Source organism: Bos javanicus, chromosome 2 (assembly GCF_032452875.1).
Source record: "Bos javanicus breed banteng chromosome 2, ARS-OSU_banteng_1.0, whole genome shotgun sequence".
In the NCBI taxonomy this organism is placed as follows: Eukaryota; Metazoa; Chordata; class Mammalia; order Artiodactyla; family Bovidae; genus Bos; species Bos javanicus.
Window position 1 is genome coordinate 21824601 of NC_083869.1, and position 21271 is coordinate 21845871.

At 36.4% G+C, this 21271-nt stretch overlaps 1 protein-coding gene across 7 annotated transcripts in view; it reads left to right on the plus strand.

Annotated features, from left to right (window-relative positions):
* ATF2 (activating transcription factor 2) overlaps window positions 1–21271 on the plus strand; it is an 83492-nt gene that overhangs the window by 55130 nt on the left and 7091 nt on the right. For 6 of the 7 annotated variants that reach the window (XM_061434844.1, XM_061434852.1, XM_061434877.1 and 3 more), the window contains 2 exons: window positions 6483–6632; window positions 9271–9477. In XM_061434844.1, coding sequence (XP_061290828.1) covers window positions 6483–6632; window positions 9271–9477 — 357 coding nt within the window. Of the gene's footprint in view, window positions 1–6482; window positions 6633–9270; window positions 9478–9921; window positions 9993–21271 lie in introns of all 7 variants that reach the window. The other variant, XR_009739997.1, reaches the window with a different exon arrangement.

Consider the following 21271-nt stretch of genomic DNA (forward strand, 5'->3'; position numbering starts at 1 on the left):
TTTAAACATGTTTGTTTAAAAAAAATTTATAGTTTAAAAAAAAATCTGTAGTTGAAAGCAGTGTTAATTAACCCTTGAAAATCTTTTTCTTGCATTTTGTATCCAGTGGCACACTTCCAAGATAGACCCATTGTAATCAATGTAACAGCATGGAGCAAACATTAGCGCTTCCTCACTAGATGAGTACTGTATACCCTAGGGCAGTCAAGAGAGGATAATGAATGAATACTGATGCTGCTTTTAAGTGCTCTATAAGGTAGTAACTTGCCCTACTAAAGATTATTCAAGAGAGTGATGTTTATGTACTTCAGACTCCCCTATGTGCAGTTACTGTATTTCATTAATTCTAAGAGCTAAGCTCTTTACTATAAAACTTTAAATGCTCTTCAATTCTGTTTTCTACCTAAGGACTTAAAAATGTTTTACCAACACATAATTTACCAAGGTTCACATCTCAACCAGTACTTATATTTTTATACATTTTATATCCAGAAATGAAAGCCCTAACCTAACGCTATTATAGATTGGCTTATAAAAGATGTAATTATGCACACTGACCACCTTCCCAGATCTTCCTCCTTCTGTTTATATGACCCACACTTTCAAATTCCTCTCTTTTTGCTTTCACTTCTTTGACCATTTAGTTTAAGTATTCCTTCCTAACTACAGCCAAGTACTACTTTGGTCACCTACCTAATTAGTTTTAATCCATCCACTTCCACATTATCCCATCAGTTATGAGTGTCCCAATTTCCTGAATCTTAGCTGCTAATGTGGTTATTTCTGCTTGTTTATAAGAGAAGGCAGAGAAGGCAATGGCACCCCACTCCAGTACTCTTGCCTGGAAAATCCCATGGACGGAGGAGCCTGGTAGGCTACAGTCCTTGGGGTTGCTCAGAGTCGGACACGACTGAGCGACTTCACTTTCTCTTTTCACTCGCACGCATTGGAGAAGTGAGCAACCCACTCCAGTGTTCTTGCCTGGAGAATCGCAGGGACAGGGAAGCCTGGTGGGCTGCCATCTATGGGGTCACACAGAGTCAGACACGACTGAAGTGACTTAGCATAGCATAAGAGAAGGAAGAAAAAATGGAACTGGGAATCTTAATCTGGATTCTGAAAGATGCAGTGTACCATGTGGTCTTGAGAATATATTTTCCAAAATAAAATACATCTGGAGGAGTTCATGATGGTCCAGTAGCTAAGACTCTGCGCTCCCGATGCAGGGGACCCAAGTTTGATCCCTGGTCAGATCCCACATGCCACAACTAAGAGTTTGCATGCTGCAACTAAGAGCTGGCACAGTCAAATAAATAAATTATATATTTTTTAATTTAATATATTAAATATTAAAATTTTAATTTAAAATTTTAAATATTTAGCTCCAGACTGAGCTAAACCTGTCCTTAAGATGATCCCTGAGTACTTTTTTTCCTAAGTATATTTTGAAAATACAAAAGTAAAGGAACTCTTGTGATTCTTTGGTGTCCGTACCCTAACACCTGAACTATGAAAATAGAGGGCTCAATAGATATTTTTGAAAAAGGTAAGGAAGCTGATAAAAAATTAAGAAATCCTTATATGACTCAGGTAAGTTTACTAGGTTGGTCATAACTTTCCTTCCAAGGAGTGAGCGTCTTTTAATTTCATGGCTGCAGTCACCATCTGCAGTGATTTTGGAGCCCCCAAAAATAAAGTCTGCCACTGTTTCCCCATCTGTTTGCCATTAAGTGATGGGACCAGATGCCATGATCTCAGTTTTCTGAATGTTTAGCTTTAAGCCAACTTTTTCACTCTCCTTTTTCACTTTCATCAAGAGGCTTTTTAGTTCCTCTTCACTTTCTGCCATAAGGGTGGTGTCATCTGCATATCTGCATATTCAAAAGCAGAGACATTACTTTGCCAACAAAGGTCCGTCTGGTCAAGGCTATGGTTTTTCCAGTCGTCATGTATGGATGTGCGAGTTGGACTGTGAAGAAAGCTGAGCACAGAAGAATTGATGCTTTTGAACTGTGGTGTTGGAGAAGACTCTTGAGAGTCCCTTGGACTGCAAGGACATCCAACCAGTCCATTCTAAAGGAGATCAGTCCTGGGTGTTCTTTTGGAAGGAATGATGCTAAAGCTGAAACTCCAGTACTTTGGTCACCTCATGTGAAGAGTTGACTCATTGGAAAAGACTCTGATGCTGGGAGGGATTGGGGGCAGGAAGAGAAGGGGACGACAGAGGATGAGATGGCTGGACGGCATCACCGACTCAATGGACGTGAGTTTGAATGAACTCCGGGAGTTGGTAATGGACAGGGAGGCCTGGCGTGCTGCGAATCATGGGGTCACAGAGTCGGACACGACTGAGCGACTGAACTGAACTGAACTGAAGTTTTACATATTTAATCTTTACCTCAGCCCTACAAGGAAGTTGTCATTGTTCCCAGTTTTACAGATAGTTTGTTCAGATAGTTTGAGACAGAGTTAATTTCTAAACAGTAAAGTATCTTCTCAGCTGTACACATTTTGTATGCTAATATATATACACAGTATATCTTATGTATGCTAACCAGTGAAGAAACTAGGACTTTATGAACTGCTATTTGCAGTTCATAAGGAAATACTTAGTCAGAAAAGATGGGGAAAATATACCTAATCTGGGGTGATATGGCTTTAGAGGTTACAGTATCAGACTTGGCATTCCGAATCGTTTGTGGTTGTCTTTCACACCACTTGGCTTGCTGGATCTTAGGTCCCTGACAAGGGATTGAACTTGGGCCTATGACAGGGACAGAGCGAAGTCCTAACCACTGGACCACCAGGGGATTCCCTTGTAGTTGTCTTTTGAATCATCAAGCCACCCAGTCTTAGATTATCTTTCTTGATTTTTGCATTTTCTTTTTTTTCCCTTCTTTTTTTGGTGGGGGGAGATAGGATAATATACATAACATGATGCCATGGAAAAACTGCACTTTGAAAAGAAGGAGATCCAGATTTAAATCTAGGATCTTAACTAGCTTAATGGCTCTGTGACCTTGGGCAAATGATCTCTAGTGTCCTAATGTGCCATATTCAGACTGAAATTGAAGAAAGTAGAGAAAACCACTAGACCATTCAGGTATGACCTAAATCAAATCCCTTATGACTATACAGTAGAAATGAGAAATAGATTTAAGAGACTAGATGTGCTAGAGAGGGTGCCTGATGAACTATGGATGGAGGTTCATGACATTGTACAGGAGGCAGGAATCAGGACCATCCCCAAGAAAAAGAAATGCAAAAAAGCAAAATGGCTGTCTGAGGAGGCCTTACAAATAGCTGTGAAAAGAGAAGCAAAAGAGAAAAGGAGATACACACATTTGAATGCAGAGTTCCAAAGAATAGCAAGGAAACATAAGAAAGCCTTCCTCAGCGATCAATGCGAAGAAATAGAGGGAAACAATAGAATGGGAAAGACTAGAGATCTCTTCAAGAAAATTAGAGATGCCAAGGGAACATTTCATGCAAAGATGGGCTCAATGAAGGACATAAATGGTATAGACTTAACAGAAGCAGAAGATATTAAGAAGAGGTGGCAAGAATATACAGAAGAACTGTACTAAAAAGATCTTCATGACCCAGATAATCACGATGGTGTGATCACTTACCTAGAACCAGACATCGTGGAATGTGAAGTCAAGTGGGCCTTAGGAAGCATCACTACGAACAAAGCTAGTGGAGGTGATGGAATTCCAGTTGAGCTATTTCAAGTCCTGAAAGATGATGCTGTGAAAGTGCTGCACTCAATATGCCAGCAAATATGGAAAATTCAGCAGTGGCCACAGGACTGGAAAAGGTCAGTTTTCATTCCAATCCCAAAGAAAGGCAATGCCAAAGAATGCTCAAACTACCTCACAATTGCACTCATCTCACACAGTAGTAAAGTAATGCTTAAAATTCTCCAAGCCAGGCTCAGCAATAAGTGAACCGTGAACTTCCAGATGTTCAAGCTGGTTTTAGAAAAGGCAGAGGAACCAGAGATCAAATTGCCAACATCTGCTGGATCATCGAAAAAGCAAGAGAATTCCAGAAAAACATCTATTTCTGCTTTATTGACTATGCCAAAGCCTCTGTGTGGTTCACAATAAACTGGAAAATTCTACAAGAGATGGACATACCAGACCACCTGACCTGCCTCTTGAGAAACCTGTATGCAGGTCAGGAAGCAAGTTAGAACTGGACATGGAACAACAAACTGGTTCCAAATAGGAAAAGGAGTACGTCAAGGCTGTATATTGTCATCCTGCTTATTTAACTTATATGCAGAGTACATCGTGAGAAACGCTGGGCTGGAAGAAACACAAGCTGGAATCAAGATTGCCGGGAGAAATATCAATAACCTCAGATATGCAGATGACACCACCCTTACGGCAGAAAGTGAAGAGGAACTAAAAAGCCTCATGATGAAAGTGAAAGAGGATAGTGGAAAAAGTTGGCTTAAAGCTCAACATTCAGAAAACTAAGATCATGGCATCTGGTCCCATCACTTCTTGGCAAATAGATGGGGAAACAGTGGTTGACTTAATTTTTCTGGGCTCCAAAATCACTGCAGATGGTGATTGCAGCCATGAAATTAAAAGACACTTATGCCTTGGAAGGAAAGTTATGACCAACCTAGATGGCGTATTAAAAAGCAGAGACATTATTTTGCCAACATAGGTCCATCTAGTCAAGGCTATGGGTTTTTCCAGTGGTCATGTATGGATGTGAGAGTTGGACTATAAAGAAAGCTGAGCGCAGAAGAATTGATGCTTTTGAACTGTAGTGTTGGAGAAAACTCTTGAGAGTCCCTTGGACTGCAAGGACAGCCATCCAGTCCATTCTAAAGGATATCAGTCCTGGGTGTTCATTGGAAGGACTGATGCTAAAGCTGAAACTCCAATACTTTGGCCACCTCATGCAAAGAGTTGACTTATTGGAAAAGACCCTGATGCTGGGAAAGATTGAGGGCAGGAGGAGAAGGGGACAACAGAGGATGAGATGGTTGGATGGCATCACCGCCTCGATGGACATGGGTTTGGGTGGAATCTGGGAGTTGGTGATGGACAGGGAGGCCTGGCGTGCTGTGGTTCATGGTGTCGCAAAGAGTTGGACACGACTGAGCGACTGAACTGAGCTGGACTGAATCTGTAAAATCAACATACTGTTTATTAGAAACTGATTTAAAAACTACTGATAACACAGCAGCAGGGATGGATCTCAGGTGCATTATGCTAAAGGAAATAATCCAGATTCAAAAGGCTTATTATATATACTGTATGATTCCATTTATATGATATTTGGAAAAGCAAAACTTTGAAAATCAGAAAACAGACTTGGGGTTTTCAGGGACTGTGGTGGGAGGTAGTCATATGTGGATGTGAGAGTTGGACCATAAACAAAGCTGAGCGCTGAAGAATGATGCTTTTGAGCTGTGGTGCTGGAGAAGACCCTTGAGAGTCCCTTGGACTGCAGGGAGATCAAACCAGTCAATCCTAAAGGAAATCAGTCCTGAATATTCATTGGAAGGACTGATGCTGAAGCTCTAATACTTCGGCCACCTGATGCGAAGAACTGACTCATTGGAAAAGATCCTGATACTGGGAAAGATTCAAGGTAGGAGAAAGGGGATGACAGAGGACAAGATGGTTGGATGGCATCACCAACTCATTGGACATGAGTTTGAACAAGCTCTGGGAATTGCTGATGGACAGGGAAGCTTGGGGTGCTATAGTCCATGGGATCTTAAAGAGTTGGACATGACTGAGTGACTCAACTGTGGTGGGAGGAGAGTGTGACAAGAAGCATGAGGAAGTTTTGGTGGGTGATAGGACTGTTCTGTATCCTCATTGTAGGAGGTGGTGCACAACTGTATGTGCTTGTTAAAATTCATAGAAATATATGCTGAAAAGACTTCGTTTTACTGTACGTAACTTATACCTCAACAAAACATTTTTTACACTACTGACCTTGTTTTTAAAATCATACCCAGAATCTACAATGATTAGCAGTAGAAAATGTCTACTAACACTTGCTTAAGCAGAAATATTGGTGGTCTTTTAATATATACCTCATTTCTAAGGTATCTGAATCAGTTATAGATATTAAGATATGCACAGATGAAAATAAATTACAGATTTTCCAGATTATTCTTAGTTGAAGTAAATGAAAACAATTGTATTAGAATCATGTAGGGGATTTTGTCTAAAGCTCTTCTCTAGTATCTACCCCTTTATGCTATTTCCAAAGAAAGAAGAGAGGAAAAGTTGCCAAGAAAGACTCAGGAAAGCTTCCCAAAGGTCCTTTTATCTGTCTTACTGATATTTAGGAATGCAGTGGAATATAATAAATCAAAACTAAGTTTAAAGCCTATGTATTCATTAACAAATGTCTCATTTGGTTAACTAAAAGTGTGTTGGGAGTTAGATTTGGGTAGAAAGCAGGGAGCATTTTTATTTTAATTGGTATTTGCATTTCAGAGATTAAAAGCTGCTTTGACCCAGCAACATCCTCCAGTTACCAACGGCGATACTGTCAAAGGTCACAGTAGTGGTTTGGTTAGGACTCAATCAGAGGAATCTCGACCACAGTCATTACAACAGCCAGCCACATCCACCACAGAAACACCGGTATGTGTGTTGTTTTTATCATTCATCTCTCAGTTTTCCTTTAAAAAAAAAAAAAAAAAAACACCACACAGTGTGACTTCAATGACTATATACTTTGAAAAGATTTTCTCGTCAAATTTTTATTTCAAAAGTGTATTTAAAAAGCCTTAAGAAAAGGTAACTCAACATAAAAGTTGAACATATAAAAAATAAATAAGCAGTTGTTACTGCTGAGGGCACTCTGTAAATGTTTCTCAGAGTATCTGTATGTTGGTTTAAAATGGCATAGTATCCATCAATAGTATTTAAAGAAAATTTTACTATTGGTTGTATTCAACAAGTAATTTATATATGAACCATATTACTGATATAAGACAGTTCTTGAATTTAACACTTGTGAAATGTCACCAAAGTCGCAGATAGGTTTAATGGCAGCTGTTTATACTAGAGGCCCATTTCACTCTAATTTGTGTCTGGCCATTAGATGATTGCTATTTCTATATGTCTACAGTAAAGCATTACTGTATTTCTGTTAAATGTTTCAGAGCTCTATTTAGACCTTTTTCTTCTCTACTTAAAGAATATTAGCATTTAAAAGTAAAACTTTCCAATTAAAGAAACACAGCTGAACAACAAGTTTAATACTACCTCCTAAGCATAGGTGTTTAGATAACAGTATTTTTACCTTTGTGAAACTTAAGATAAAGTGAAATAGTTGTGGTTGTCATCCACCAAGAACTTTACCTAGGAGCCAAAAGAGAGGAAAAGTGAATGTGTTCTTATGTCTTAATTCAGGGTTAGCCAACTGGCTCATGAGCCTAATGCAGCTCATGGCTGTTTATCTATGGCTGGCAAGTTCAGTATGGCTTTTACATACTTAAAAGTTTATTTAAAAGAAAGTAAATGAATGTAATTTACTTTCTTGTACTAACTATAGTTTACCTGGATCTCGTTTTTATTTATATTTTTATACTTTATTGTATTGGGATGAAGCTCCAGGACAGCAGGACTTTTATCTGGTCTATCACTGCTATATCACTAAAATAGTTCCTGCATATTTTTCAGTGAAGTAGAATGAATGAATCAATAGAAAAAGGGAGAGAAGGAAGAATATATGCTTCTAAGTAGCCTCAAATCCTTGTTAGAGGTAGAGATATATATAATTCAGGTTAATTACCTGCAGAACGTAAAGATTTCTGCCTATGGTATAGATGAAGAGAATGTAGAAATTTTTGTTTACATCATTAAAGTAGAGGCAAGAGATTTGTTTTCAGGCTGCTACTTTGGATCACGTGTCTACGGCCACAAAGTGCTTTCTTTTGCACTGTTTCCAAGGGTTTATATCGTATCTCCTGTATTCAGGTGTTTTGTGGCACTATTTGGGGATTTGTGAGAGACATGAAGATATCCTATAATCCTAAACACTGGACAGTATCACTAATGACTGAAGATTTCTGTCTGGCTGATATTGCTGGGCAGGCGGACCAATTAAAATGAAAATCTAGACTCTGGGATTCTACCTACCGGAAAATGAGCGTTAATAATTATATAAACCTGACCCTTAGAAAAAGACTGACCCCAAATTTCAGAAACTGAAGAAAAGCTGAATACACTAAAATGTGTATGTACTTTCAACTCCTTAATTTTAGACAAACCAATTTTTAAAAAACATTTACAGTTTAATGCTATTTTTATTGTAAAAATAGCATAGAAACCATGGTTTCCCATAGTGAACTTAAATAAAAAGTTATTTTTTATTAGTACCTTAATAATTATCAAAGCACTGAATAATAACATAATGTTTGCTTAAAAGTGCACTTGGAAAAATAAAAGATCTGTACATCATCGTTTGTATTACATTTTTCAATTTCTTTGTATTCTGTCTATAAACATGAAAATATTATTTATACAAATGTTAAAGAATAGAATACAATCCTAAAGGAAATCAACTCTGAATATTCATTGTATGAATATTGATGCTGTAGCTCCAATACTTTGGCCACCTGATGCAAATAGCCGAGTCATTGGAAAAGACCTTGATATTGGGAAAAATTGAAGGCAGGAGGAGAAGGGGGTGATAGAAGATGAGATGGTTGGATGTCATCACCGCCTCAATGCACATGAGTTTGAGCAAACTCCAGGAGATAGTGAAAGACAGAGAGGCCTGGCGTGTTGCAGTCCATGGGGTCGCAAAGAGTCAGACACAACTTAGCGACTGAACAACAACAAAGAATACATTCACTGTGATAGTGAGAATCTCAGTTTAGCAATGCTTATTTATTTCAAGGAATTTGTTAAACAACAGGGTGATTTGCACATTGCTTCAGAATATTGATGTATACAATGAGAGAAAATAAAATTAGTACCTGTCACCTTTGCAAGGGGCTTCCCCGATAGTTCGGTTGATAAAGAATCCAGCTGCAATGCAGGAGAGCCCAGTTCGACTGCTCGGTCGGGAAGATCCACTGGATAAGGGAAAGGCTACCCATTCCAGTATTTTGGCCTGGAGAATTCCATGGAATGTATAGTTCACGGGGTCACAAAGAGTTGGCACAACTGAGTGACTTTCACTTTCACCTTTGCAGTCCTTTACTGCCTATTATATTAATTTTAATCACTAGGTACAAATATAAAAAACTTTCATTTGTGTCTATTATAGGCTTCTCCAGCTCACACAACTCCACAGACCCAAAATACAACTGGTCGTCGAAGAAGAGCAGCTAATGAAGATCCCGATGAAAAAAGGAGGAAGTTTCTGGAAAGAAATAGAGCAGCAGCTTCAAGATGCCGACAAAAGAGAAAAGTCTGGGTTCAGTCTTTAGAGAAGAAAGCAGAAGACTTGAGTTCATTAAATGGTCAACTGCAGGTATGGTGCATATATGTAAATTGTTTTATTTATTTTTAATAATTATGAACACACATTTTCCTTATTTTTTCCTAGTTAGCTATTCAGACATTTTAGGACATAATATTGGGTGTGTATGGAATCTGTAGTAAAGTGTAGTTTAATAAACTAAATACCAAGATGAAGTAATATAATTTTCAATACTGATACAGTGAAGAAATTTTTAAATTTAAGTGTTTACTTGCATAGTACAAAAGCACCTAAACTGTCTGGTTTAAACTTTATAAAGTTATGATATAGAGTTCCACAGAATCTTAAACTGTAAAATATTACTGGTACTTCACTTTTCTTATTTTTTGGTTCATGTCACAACTGTAGAGTTGGTTCAGTTTACAGTTTTTGTTTTTAAGTTCTTTTGTTCTTTGAATTATAAATTTTGTTTTGTTTTGTTTGTTTTATTTAAAGTGAATATAGTGCTCGTGAAAGGTGCCAGATTGACAGCTTTGGAACTGAAGGACTAATTACCCACAGAACAGGTACAATATGGCCAGTGGCAGTAGAAAGCATTTCATACTGCCCTGCCAGTGTGCCTCAGATTTATTTCTTAGGAACCCTATGTGGTATAAAGGTTTTAAGGCTCCTTCCTATTCAGTCTTTGGTAAGATTTTCAGTGATGGTATTTGGCAGCACTAAGTCTATTTCCTTCCTTCTGTTTTTTCTTCCTTTTTTGTTGTTTTTAATGTTGTGAATATTCTCAAGTAAAATCTTCTAAACTATCAATTGATAAGCATCAATGACAAAAATCGATGAATTGATGAATTAAATTGATGAATTTAAATTCATTATGAATTTAATGAATTAATCGTAGTTGTTATTATTGGTCAATCCTCTGAGCTGTCCATTCCTACTTAAAAATTAATCATGACCGATGATGAGACTTGCTCTCATCTTACATCTTTAAAGATGTCACCAGTATCAGTGTCTTGTTTAAATGCTTAGGAAAAAGCTTTCTAGCTTTTTAGCTCCAGGCATAGCATTTCACCTAATGTAAATTTTAATAACTTAACACTTTTTCATATGTGAGACAGATATCTTTTAAAACTCTGTGTTGGGCTTTGAATATTGACATGTTAGCTTTAGAACAAATAAATTATCTTGCAAAACTTACTTTTAACCATTTAAAATTAAATATTTTAATTTTACCGTATCACAGAGACTTCAATATGTACTTATATACTGCTGCTGCTGCTGTTGCTAAGTCGCTTCAGTTGTATCCGACTCTGTGCGACCCCATAGATGGCAGCCCATCAGGCTCCCCCATCCTGGGGATTCTCCAGGCAAGAACACTGGAGTGGGTTGCCATTTCCTTCTCCAACGCGTGAAAGTGAAAAGTGAAAGTGAATTTGCTCAGTCGTGTCCGACTCTTAGCGACCCCATGAACTGTAGACCACCAGGCTCCTCCATCCATGGGGTTTGCCAGGCAAGAGTACTGGAGTGGGGTACCATTGCCTTCTCCGACTTATATACTAGGATATGTTAAATAATATATTACCTGATAAATAAATTCTTCTTCAGGAACTATTTTCATGTTATAATTTTTCAAAACAAACTTTTGAATTTTTTTCTTTAAAGTGAAACATTATAGATACAAGTTTATTTATGTACTGTAAAAATGGTTATTTATCAGATTTCTGAATATTAACTATCATTTAAATGTTTGAGTATTCATACTAATACATTAACAAAGTGATTTAGGTGGATCTATTAAACTAACAAAATCATTCTTCTGAATGACTTGGCTTCTTAACAGTTACATGGTATTAAAAATAACATTCTTTGTCAGCCTTAGTTATCTTACCCATGGAATAGAGATAATAATACTTGTTGGTCCTCCTGCTCTGGATTGTTATTTACATCAAATTAGAATTTTTGCAGGCATTTTAAAATATATTAATTTTAATAGGATAAATTTATCAATATTTTCTTTTGTAATTTGGCTAATTATGCCTTTTTTTGAAGTGAAAATGTTTCAAAACTGTAAAGTGGTATATAAATATATGGTTATATTCTCAAGGTACTGGACTTCAGGTTGGGCCAGTTTTCTGTTCTGACCCAAGTTATAACAATATTAACAACTTTTAATGAGATTGTTGTTCAGTGGCTAAGTCATGTCCAACTGTTTGTGACCCTATGGACTGCAGCATGCCAGGCTTCCCTGTCCTTCACTATCTCCCAGAGTTTGCTCAAACTCATCAGAAAACTTTGGAGAATTCAGTATTCACAATAAATGTAATATTTACTTCATTAATTTCATGTTATTTCCACCATCCAAACTATATAAAATACCATTATTGTCATATGTATTCATTTTTACATTTCCTAATTTGAGTAGAAATTTCTTGATTGGAGGAATAAAGGCAAGATTTATCACCTAGGTAAAAGTTAGCTAACACCTCAGTTTTGAAGCAGGCATGAAACTTTTAAATAGAAGTCACAATCAAGAAATCACGAAGTTAAACTATAGTTGAACATAACTACTTAATATCTCAAATTAAAACAGAACCAGTTTTTTTTTAAATGGAGGTATAGTTGATATATAGTATATAATTACATGTTGCCATGTACATGTCATGATTCACAATTGTTGAAGGTTATACTCCATTTACAACTTACTTTATTCCTTCTGCTGTACAATGTGTCCTGGCAGCTTGTTTATTTTATACATAGCAGGTTTTTTAAATGTTTGTTTATATATTTGTCTGTGCTGGATCTTAGATGTGGCATGTGAACTCATAGTTGAAGCATGTGGGATTTAGTTCTCTGACCAGGAATCAAACCCTGGGTGCTCTACATTGAGAGTGCAGAGACACAGCCACAGGACCACCAGGGAAGTCCCTACATATAGCAGTTTTTAATATCTTAATCCCCTATCTCTCTGTCTTGCCCACTGGTAAGCACAGTTTTTTCTCAGTATCTGTTTTGTTTTTGGTTATTCACTATATTCACTAGTTTTATGTTTCAGAACCAAGATACAGGTGATATCATACAGTATTTGTCTTTCTCTGATTTATTTCACTAAGCATAAAAATCAGTATTTTTAATAATTGAGGGATGGATAGCATCATGGTTAGAAAGAAAGTGTTCTTAGTTTTAAAGATGTATACCAAAACATGAAGCTAGGTGAGACGATGTGTTATCGGGTTTTTAAAAAAAAAACTTTTGCAAAAAAGAAAGAGGATAAGGTCCTTCTGAATATATTAACCTGGAAAATGTCTGTAATATTATGGGCAAAAAGTAAGTTGCTTGGAAACAGCCCAGATGTCCATCAGTAGATAAATTGTGGCATATACATCCAATAAAATATTTTTCAGCCACAAAAAGGAGTGAAATTACATGCTACATTGTGAATAAATCGCAAAACATTATGCTTAAGTGAAAGAAGCCACAAAGTCATAAACTATGTGACTCCATTTATATGAAATATATAGAACAAATTAATCCATAGAGACAAAATGCAAATGGGTAGTTTCCAGAGACTGGGGGGAGGAAGAGGAAAATAGGAAGAAACTGGTTAACGGACAAGAGGTTTTACTCTTGAATGGTCAGATAGAGGGTGCGCGTAGCACAACATTGCAGATGTGTACTAATGCTACTGAATTTTTCAGTTTAAAATGGTTAATTCTATATTATGGAAATTGCACCTCAACAAATTACTCAAAAGTCACATACTAAAAATGTATAGCATAATTCTTTTTCATTAATGAAAGCTTTATAGTTAAAATGTGTAAATGTGTAGGTATGGAAATCAGTATAGAAATGAATCTTTAAACAGGTAAAATTTTAAGAATGACATGTATTAGTTTGTAACAACAGTGATAAAGGGGGTTTGAGAAGAAAGGGTACTTTCAACTATGGCTTTCTCTATTGTTTCAAGTGGATATATGATTTTTTGTTGTTTTTTTACTTACGCGTCACGTAAAATAAGTTTTAAAAAAGTAAGTGACACATTCTAGTTTTCAGAATATGAAGAGTTAATATGCTTATAATAGATTCTGGAGAAAAATTTCATTCAGTCTGCCAACAGCAAAACTGTTAACTATGAAGAACAGAATGACTTGTAAAGAAAATTGAATGTCAAAGAAATAATTAAACTCTACTTTATGGGAAAACATTCATCAGTTCTACATTTCCTTAATAATTCTTCACGTGACATTCAGGTTTAGCTGATCAGTGTAATGGGCAGTAATGACCCATGGTTACTTACATATAATAAAAGGTTTAATGAGTGTTGAGGTGTGACTGTTCATAGTTTTACCAAATATATATTAGGTTTTAAGAAAATACTAATTATTCAACTTTACTGCCCCATTCACTGAATTTAATTATATTTTAGCTTTCTAGAATCATTACTTTAAAAACAATTTCATCAAATTGTATTAGAGACATTTATGGTACTCTAGACCAAGAATTGGATGCTGTTGGTTATAAACTATTATATTTTCAAAGGTAATATATGATTTTGTCTTTTACTTGAAATGGTTTTAACGCCATTATGTCTTTGTCTGTCTTTCTTTTTTTTTTTTTGATTTATTTTTTTTATTTTTTTGTTGTTCCTAATTTTATTTTATTTTTAAACTTTACATAATTGTATTAGTTTTGCCAAATATCAAAATGAATCCGCCACAGGTATACATGTGTTCCCCATCCTGAACCCTCCTCCCTCCTCCCTCCCCATGTCTTTGTCTTTCATACACTCATCTTGTGGGTTAGTTTTCAGTTTAGAATTGCAGCATTTCCTTTATGACAAAAGGCAGACTCATAGGAGCTCTGAACAATCTGTGATAAAACCTGTAGAATTTGTTGTGGATTTTGCTTTTAAAACTTACGCACTGCAAATGTGTGTGGACTGGAAGCTTGGTAAATTAATAGAAGCATTCTTTGATAACAAGATATGTGAGGAGTTTTCACTAATAAGTTAATGATACAGAAAAGGTATTGTTTACTGGTCCATTGACTTAGGGGGAATGGGATCAATTTTTTAAATCCTGGTACCTAAACAGTATTTTAGTATTTATCACTTGAAATAGAAAGGAATGGCAACAATTGGGAGATGGTATCCAATACCTGAAAATTAAAAAATGTTAATTCCTGAAAAATTCTAGAACTCCACTCCCAGACTGAGTTTTTCACTATAATCTAGAGGGGAAAAGGGTAATAGTGATTCCACTTCTATCTCCTGTATTCTATTCTGAGTACTTCTTTTTACTGTTGTTGCTCAATCGCTAGGTTGTGTCCGACTTTGCGACTCCATGAACTGCAGCACGCCTGGCTTCCCTGTCCTTCACTATCTCCCAGAGTTTGCTCAGACTCATGTCCATTGAGTCAGTGATGCCATCCAATCATCTCCTCCTTTGTTGCTCCCTTCTTCTCTTGACCTCAATCTTTCCCAGTATCTGGGTCTTTGCCAATGAGTCAGCTCTTTGCATCAGATGGCCAAAGTATTGGAGCTTCAGCATCAGTCCTTCCAGTGAATATTCAGGACTGATTTCCTTTAGCATTGACTAGTTTGATCTCCTTGGCAGTCCAAGGGACTCTCAAGAGTCTTCTCCAGCACCACAGTTTGAAAGCAGTTTGAAAGCAGTTTGAAAGCATCTTCAGTGCTCAGCCTTCTTTATAGTCCAGCTCTCACATCCATACATGACTATTGGCAAAACCATAGCTTTGACTATATGGACCTTGCAAAGCAAGGTGATGTCTCTGCTTTTTAATATGCTGTCTAGGTTTGTCATAGCTATTCTTCCAAGGAGCTAGCGTCTTTTAGTTTCATGGCTGCAGTTTTTACTAGTCTTTACTAAAATCTTCCCAAGCCTTTACCTCCTCATCTGTCAAACTCATAGAATAAGTACTATTTTAAAGACCAAATAAGAGAGGTAATAGAGAAGTTAAGATACTTAAGCTACTCTTCACAAAAATCAATGATAATAGCAATGAGAAACTCCCCAAAGAAGAAACTATCCAATATTATTTCTTTAATTTGGGGGATAGTAGCTGAACTAGAAGTCAAAGATCATGAATTTATGGAACCTGATCATCAATCTGTGGCCAAATATCAATGAAATGTTTTGATTGGTTAATCAGTTAGCTATCCTGTCATTATTTCATCAGTCTGATCTGCTTCAGACAAACTGTAAATATATATATATATATATATAAAATTTGTTCATCAGTATGTAATTAACTTTTGAGTAGATACAGATAGATTAGAGCAATGGTATAGACAATGCCAAACAATTACATTTTCTCTTAGACCATAATTAGCATCTGCTTTATCTTACCAAATACATTTTACTTTGACCCCCCCACAAAAAAAAATCAGTAATTGGTCACATTTGAATGGGACTTTAATGTTTTCAAAATGTTTTCATGTCTCATATTTCATTTAATCTTCAGAATGACCCAGAAAGACAATTAATATATTCTGCAAATAAATAACAGACTAACCAGAAAGGTTTTGGAGGCTGAATCCAATTATAATCATTCTAAAATAATCCACAGATACAGAGGTATAAATATTTCTTTTCTCATTTAATATTAAATCTGTTTATCAGTTCAGTTGCTCAGTCATGTCCGACTCTTTGCGACCCCATGAATTGCAGCACGCCAGGCCTCCCTGTCCATCACCAACTTCCGGAGTTCATTCAGACTCACGTCCATTGAGTCAGTGATGCCATCCAGCCATCTCATCCTCTGTCGTCCCCTTCTCCTCCTGCCCCCAATCCCTCCCAGCATCAGAGTCTTTTCCAATGAGTCAACTCTTCCCATGAGGTGGCCTAAGTACTGGAGTTTCAGCATCATTCCCTCCAAAGAAATCCCAGGGCTGATCTCCTTCAGAATGGCCTGGTTGGATCTCCTTGCAGTCCAAGGGACGCTCAAGAGTCTTCAACACCACAGTTCAAAAGCATCAATTCTTCTGTGCTCAGCTTTCTCTACAGTCCAACTCTCACATCCATACGTGACCGCTGGAAAAACCATAGCCTTGACTAGACAGACCTTTGTTGGCAAAGTAATGTCTCTGCTTTTGAATATGCTGTCTAGGTTGGTCATAACTTTCCTTCCAAGGAGTAAGCGTCTTTTAATTTCATGGCTGCAGTCACCATCTGCAGTGATTTTGGAGCCCCAAAAAATAAAGTTTGACACTGTTTCCACTGTTTCCCCATCTATTTGCCATGAAGTGATGGGACCAGATGCCACTTAGTTTTCTGAGTGTTGAGCTTTAAGCCAACTTTTTCACTTTCCACTTTCACTTTCATCAAGAGGCTTTTTAGTTCCTCTTCATTTTCTGCCATAAGGGTGGTGTCACCTGCATATCTGAGGTCATTGATATTTCTCCCGGCAATCTTGATTCCAGCTTGTGTTTCTTCCAGCTCAGCGTTTTCTCATGATGTACTCTGCGTTTAAGTTAAATAAGCAGGGTGACAGTATACAGCCTTGACGTACTCCTTTTCCTACCAGTCTGTTGTTCCATGTCCAGTTCTAACTGTTGCTTCCTGACCTGCATATAGGTTTCTCAAGAGGCAGGTCAGGTGGTCTGGTATTCCCATCTCTTTCAGAATTTTCCACAGTTTCTTGTGATCCACACAGTCAAAGGCTTTGGCATAGTCAATAAAACAGAAATAGATGTTTTTCTGGAACTCTCTTGCTTTTTCCATGATCCAGCAGATGTTGGCAATTTGATCTCTGGTTCCTCTGCCTTTTCTAAAACCAGCTTGAACATCTGGAAGTTCACAGTTCACGTATTGCTGAAGCCTGGCTTGGAGAATTTTGAGCATTACTTTACTACTGTGTGAGATGAGTGCAATTGTGCGGTAGTTTGAGCATTCTTTGGCATTGCCTTTCCTTGGGATTAGAATGAAAACTGACCTTTTCCAGTCCTGTGGCCACTGCTGAGTTTTCCAAATTACATGTATTTCTTTCAGATTCACTATGGCTTAAGCAAACTGGTTCTGTTATGGCTTTAAGTCATGGTTTATGGAACTGCCTTGTCTAAATACTGTCTTTTTAAGTTCTTTCCTTTGTACATATAATTATGTGACTATAATTCTTGAATGTTTTGTTTAATTTGTTGAATTTTCTGCATTTGTCATAAATGATTTTAAAAATCCTGGCCAGGCTTTGGCAAACTCTTCTAATTTTGCCTAATGTAAAGGTTATATACCAGGATAAGCCTCCTTTTATCAACTCCTACCTGGGACCTGATGTAGACCATAAGCATATGCTTATACTTAGGGCTCTGCAGCTCAACTAAATCCATTTCTTTAAGGTTTGGCCTCTTTTATCCAATTGTGTTTGCTTTGCAGTATTTCTTAGAGTCCAATTCTTTGCTAGCAACCATGTCCCATTTGCTGCTTTCAGTCTAGTGCTGATAACCAGTTTTTAAAGAAATTGAGTATTAGGATACAATAAAATACAAACTATTGATTTAATTTAACCTTTTGATCAAAAATCACTTGAGCTTCAGGATTACCATTAGGAAAATCTCATCATTATAAAATATTTTAGATGAGGATGATGTAAAAGATTGGACTAAATTTGTATTGAGCACACCTTGAGTTTGTTGTGTTTTTTTTCCTTACAGTTTCTGTCATTTAAAGGTATGGGGGGAAATTACATTATTTGCATTTTGGATAAAGAACAGCATACTTGTGCACTGTATCACTTCAGTTCAGTTGCTCAGTCGCATCTGACTCTCTGCGACCCCATGAATCTCAGCACTCCAGGTCTCCCTGTCCATCACCGACTCCCAGAGTTTACCCAAACTCATGTCCATTAAGTCAGTCGTGCTATCCAGCCATCTCATCCTCTATTGTCCCCTTCTCCTGCCCCCAATCCCTCCCAGCATCAGGGTCTTTTCCAGTGAGTCAACTTTTCGCATGAGGTGGCCAAAGTATTGGAGTTTCAGCTTCAGCATCAGTTCCTTCCAGTGAACACCCAGGACTCATCTCCTTTTTAATATATGCAAATTATAATATTTAATCATTTTTAAATTTCCTCCTCTCTTCCAGTTTTTGCCCCTGATTCAAATTAAAGTCAGTTAACATAAATATAAGTTGTGAAAGTGTTAATCGCTCAGTCATGTCCAACTCTTCGCCACCCCAGGGACTATATAGACCACCAGGCTCCTCTGTCCATGGAATTCTCCAGGCAAGAATACTGGAGTGGGTAGTCATTCTCTTCTCTAGGGCATCTTCCCAACCCAGGTCTTCTACATTGCAGGCGGATTCTTTAGCATCTGAGCTCCCAGGGAAGCCCTTATAACAGGAATCAAATACCTTCTCTCTAAAGTCTGTAATGTTCATTACCCATTTTTAGCTAGGGGCATCTTTACATTTGTTGACTTGTTCGTGGACCAGGTAGTCTGATTAGGTGAATGACCTAATACCACCAACTGTTAGATGGTTGATACAGTTTCTGTATTCAGACTTTCCAGTTTCAAACCTGTCATTTAAAGAGAGATTTTTTGAATATATTTATTTCTGAGTGCATAGGAATATTGTTTTAATGGTTAACACCCAGAATTTTATTTCAACTATTTTGTATCAGATTATCAACTTGTGACTGCTCAGGAATTTTATCTAATACATCATTTCCTTTCATAATATGGTTTATGATGAATGTCCATATGGAGTATTTAGTTGAGAAGGCATTTGTGATTTTTAAAATTCTGTAATTGAGATGATGCTATTAAGTATGTCAATCTTCCTTTTCTAAGAAAATGAACAGTGTGACTATGTGGTGAGGTTGTTGACAAAAATAATGAAATTAGAACCATTGACCAGTTTTATATTATTTAAGCTATTTCATTTCACCCTCTTTGGTGGTGGTTTTTTTTTTTACCCACTGGAAATAGATTTTAGAGAAGACCATGGTAATTCAGCGTACTCAGTTTATGCTAGGCCATGGGCTGTGATCTAGGGATATAGAAAGCAAGGTGATCCCTGCTCTTGAGAAACCCCAATCTAACAGAGGTGGCAAATAAGTAAACCAAAAACAATCCAGTGTGATAAGTGCTATCACACTATCAAACACACATACGTACATAGATGTAAATATGGCTGTGGAAGCACAGAAATGAACACCATGTGTATTTATATTGTACTGAGTTGACTTTTAAAGATAGTGAAATAATTAACAAGGCAAAAAGGAAAGGTTTTCTAGATGGAAATAACAGTATATATTTAGTTAGGCATACAAAATTTCTATTTATAGGTCAAAATGATTAAATATTGATTAATAGGTTCAAACTAATGAGAAGGGTGATCACAGGTACTCGATTGTAAAAGATTGTGTATTCTTGACTAAAAATACATATCCCGCCCTATTTCATATTAGAGAAATTAATGAGAGAAACTTGTAAATGGGAGTCTCAAAATCAAGCTGACAGCAGAAAGAGTGAGAAACATTTTGGATTATATATGTTGGATTATTCATAATATGGTTTCTCATAAGTACTGTCATTAATAGAGATAATTAGCAGTATTGACACTAATGACTTCAGTATTCCATAGAAATTAATTTTCTAAGTAATAGCTGGTTTTTTAAAGCAAAACTTTAAACCTTTTTCATTTGTACTGTAATCACTATACACCCATTCTTGTCTCAAATACAATGTTTTAAACATAATTTAACCTTTTTTTTTTTTAATGGTTCAAAGTTCTTGTAAAGCATCAGTTTTTGTTTTGTGCTTTAACACAGCATTTACAGTTCGTTGGTATTGGGGTATGAGGAACTGTTTGACTCGACAAACTTGCCTTTGGATTACTGAACTTTTATTCTTTTGATCTTGTATGTTCCTACCATCAGTCACTTAAGGAGACTTAATGAGTCTAATCTACTAAATTATTTTACATTCAGCTTTCTGGGTAAGAGATTTAGGGATGGAAAAAGAAGTGCTTGAGCTTTTATGTATACCTTTTTGCTGTATTTCTTCATTTAATTTTGGGTTCATGGATGAAATGTGAATAGTTAATATAAGTCCAAATAAGTAGAGGTATTTGTAAGTTAAGATTTTTTAATGTTATTAATCTATTACACTCATATTATTTGTAACTCTTGAGTATTGGTAATTTTCACTAATTTATGTGTTAAGGTTTGGGGGTGATCCAAAGGAATTAATTGGGCTTTCTCAACTTGGAACTTCAACATAGAATCTACCAGATTAATGCATCCAAAACAAAGACTGAACTGCTTATTCTGTAAGAAGGACAAATCATCACTGATTTATCAGATTTAAATTTAGATGTGTACAAATGGCCTAGGTCAAAGGCAGCTAAGCCGTTTAGACATCAGGTCTACTTTCATTGGTTCCGTGTCCAAAAACACAGTGCCTTGTGATGCACTTTAGATAGCTGTGATTCTCCAGTTATTGTGCTTTCCCCTATGGAGATTTTCCTAGTTTCTAGAAAGCTGTTTAATTAGTTTCCAGGATAAATTTTTTTTATTTTCAAGTGAATAGAATCAGTGAAATTTTATCCTGACTCCCTTGATACTTCTAATTGTTCATATAATCAAAAGAGCATGTAACATATGTAAAATAAAAATACCTTTGATAGGTAACCTGTGTAGTATATAAGCAGTTCCAAGGCAAATGATAATGTAAAAAACTTTGAAATACGCTATCCACTTGTGATTTAAATTTTTATGTAAGTTGCAGGTTTTATGTAAATATTAAAATATAAAAGCTAATGTGTAATGATTAAATAAATCTAAGCAGCATATTTTTGTTTATTTCTTGGTATTTTAAAGATATCTGATTTTC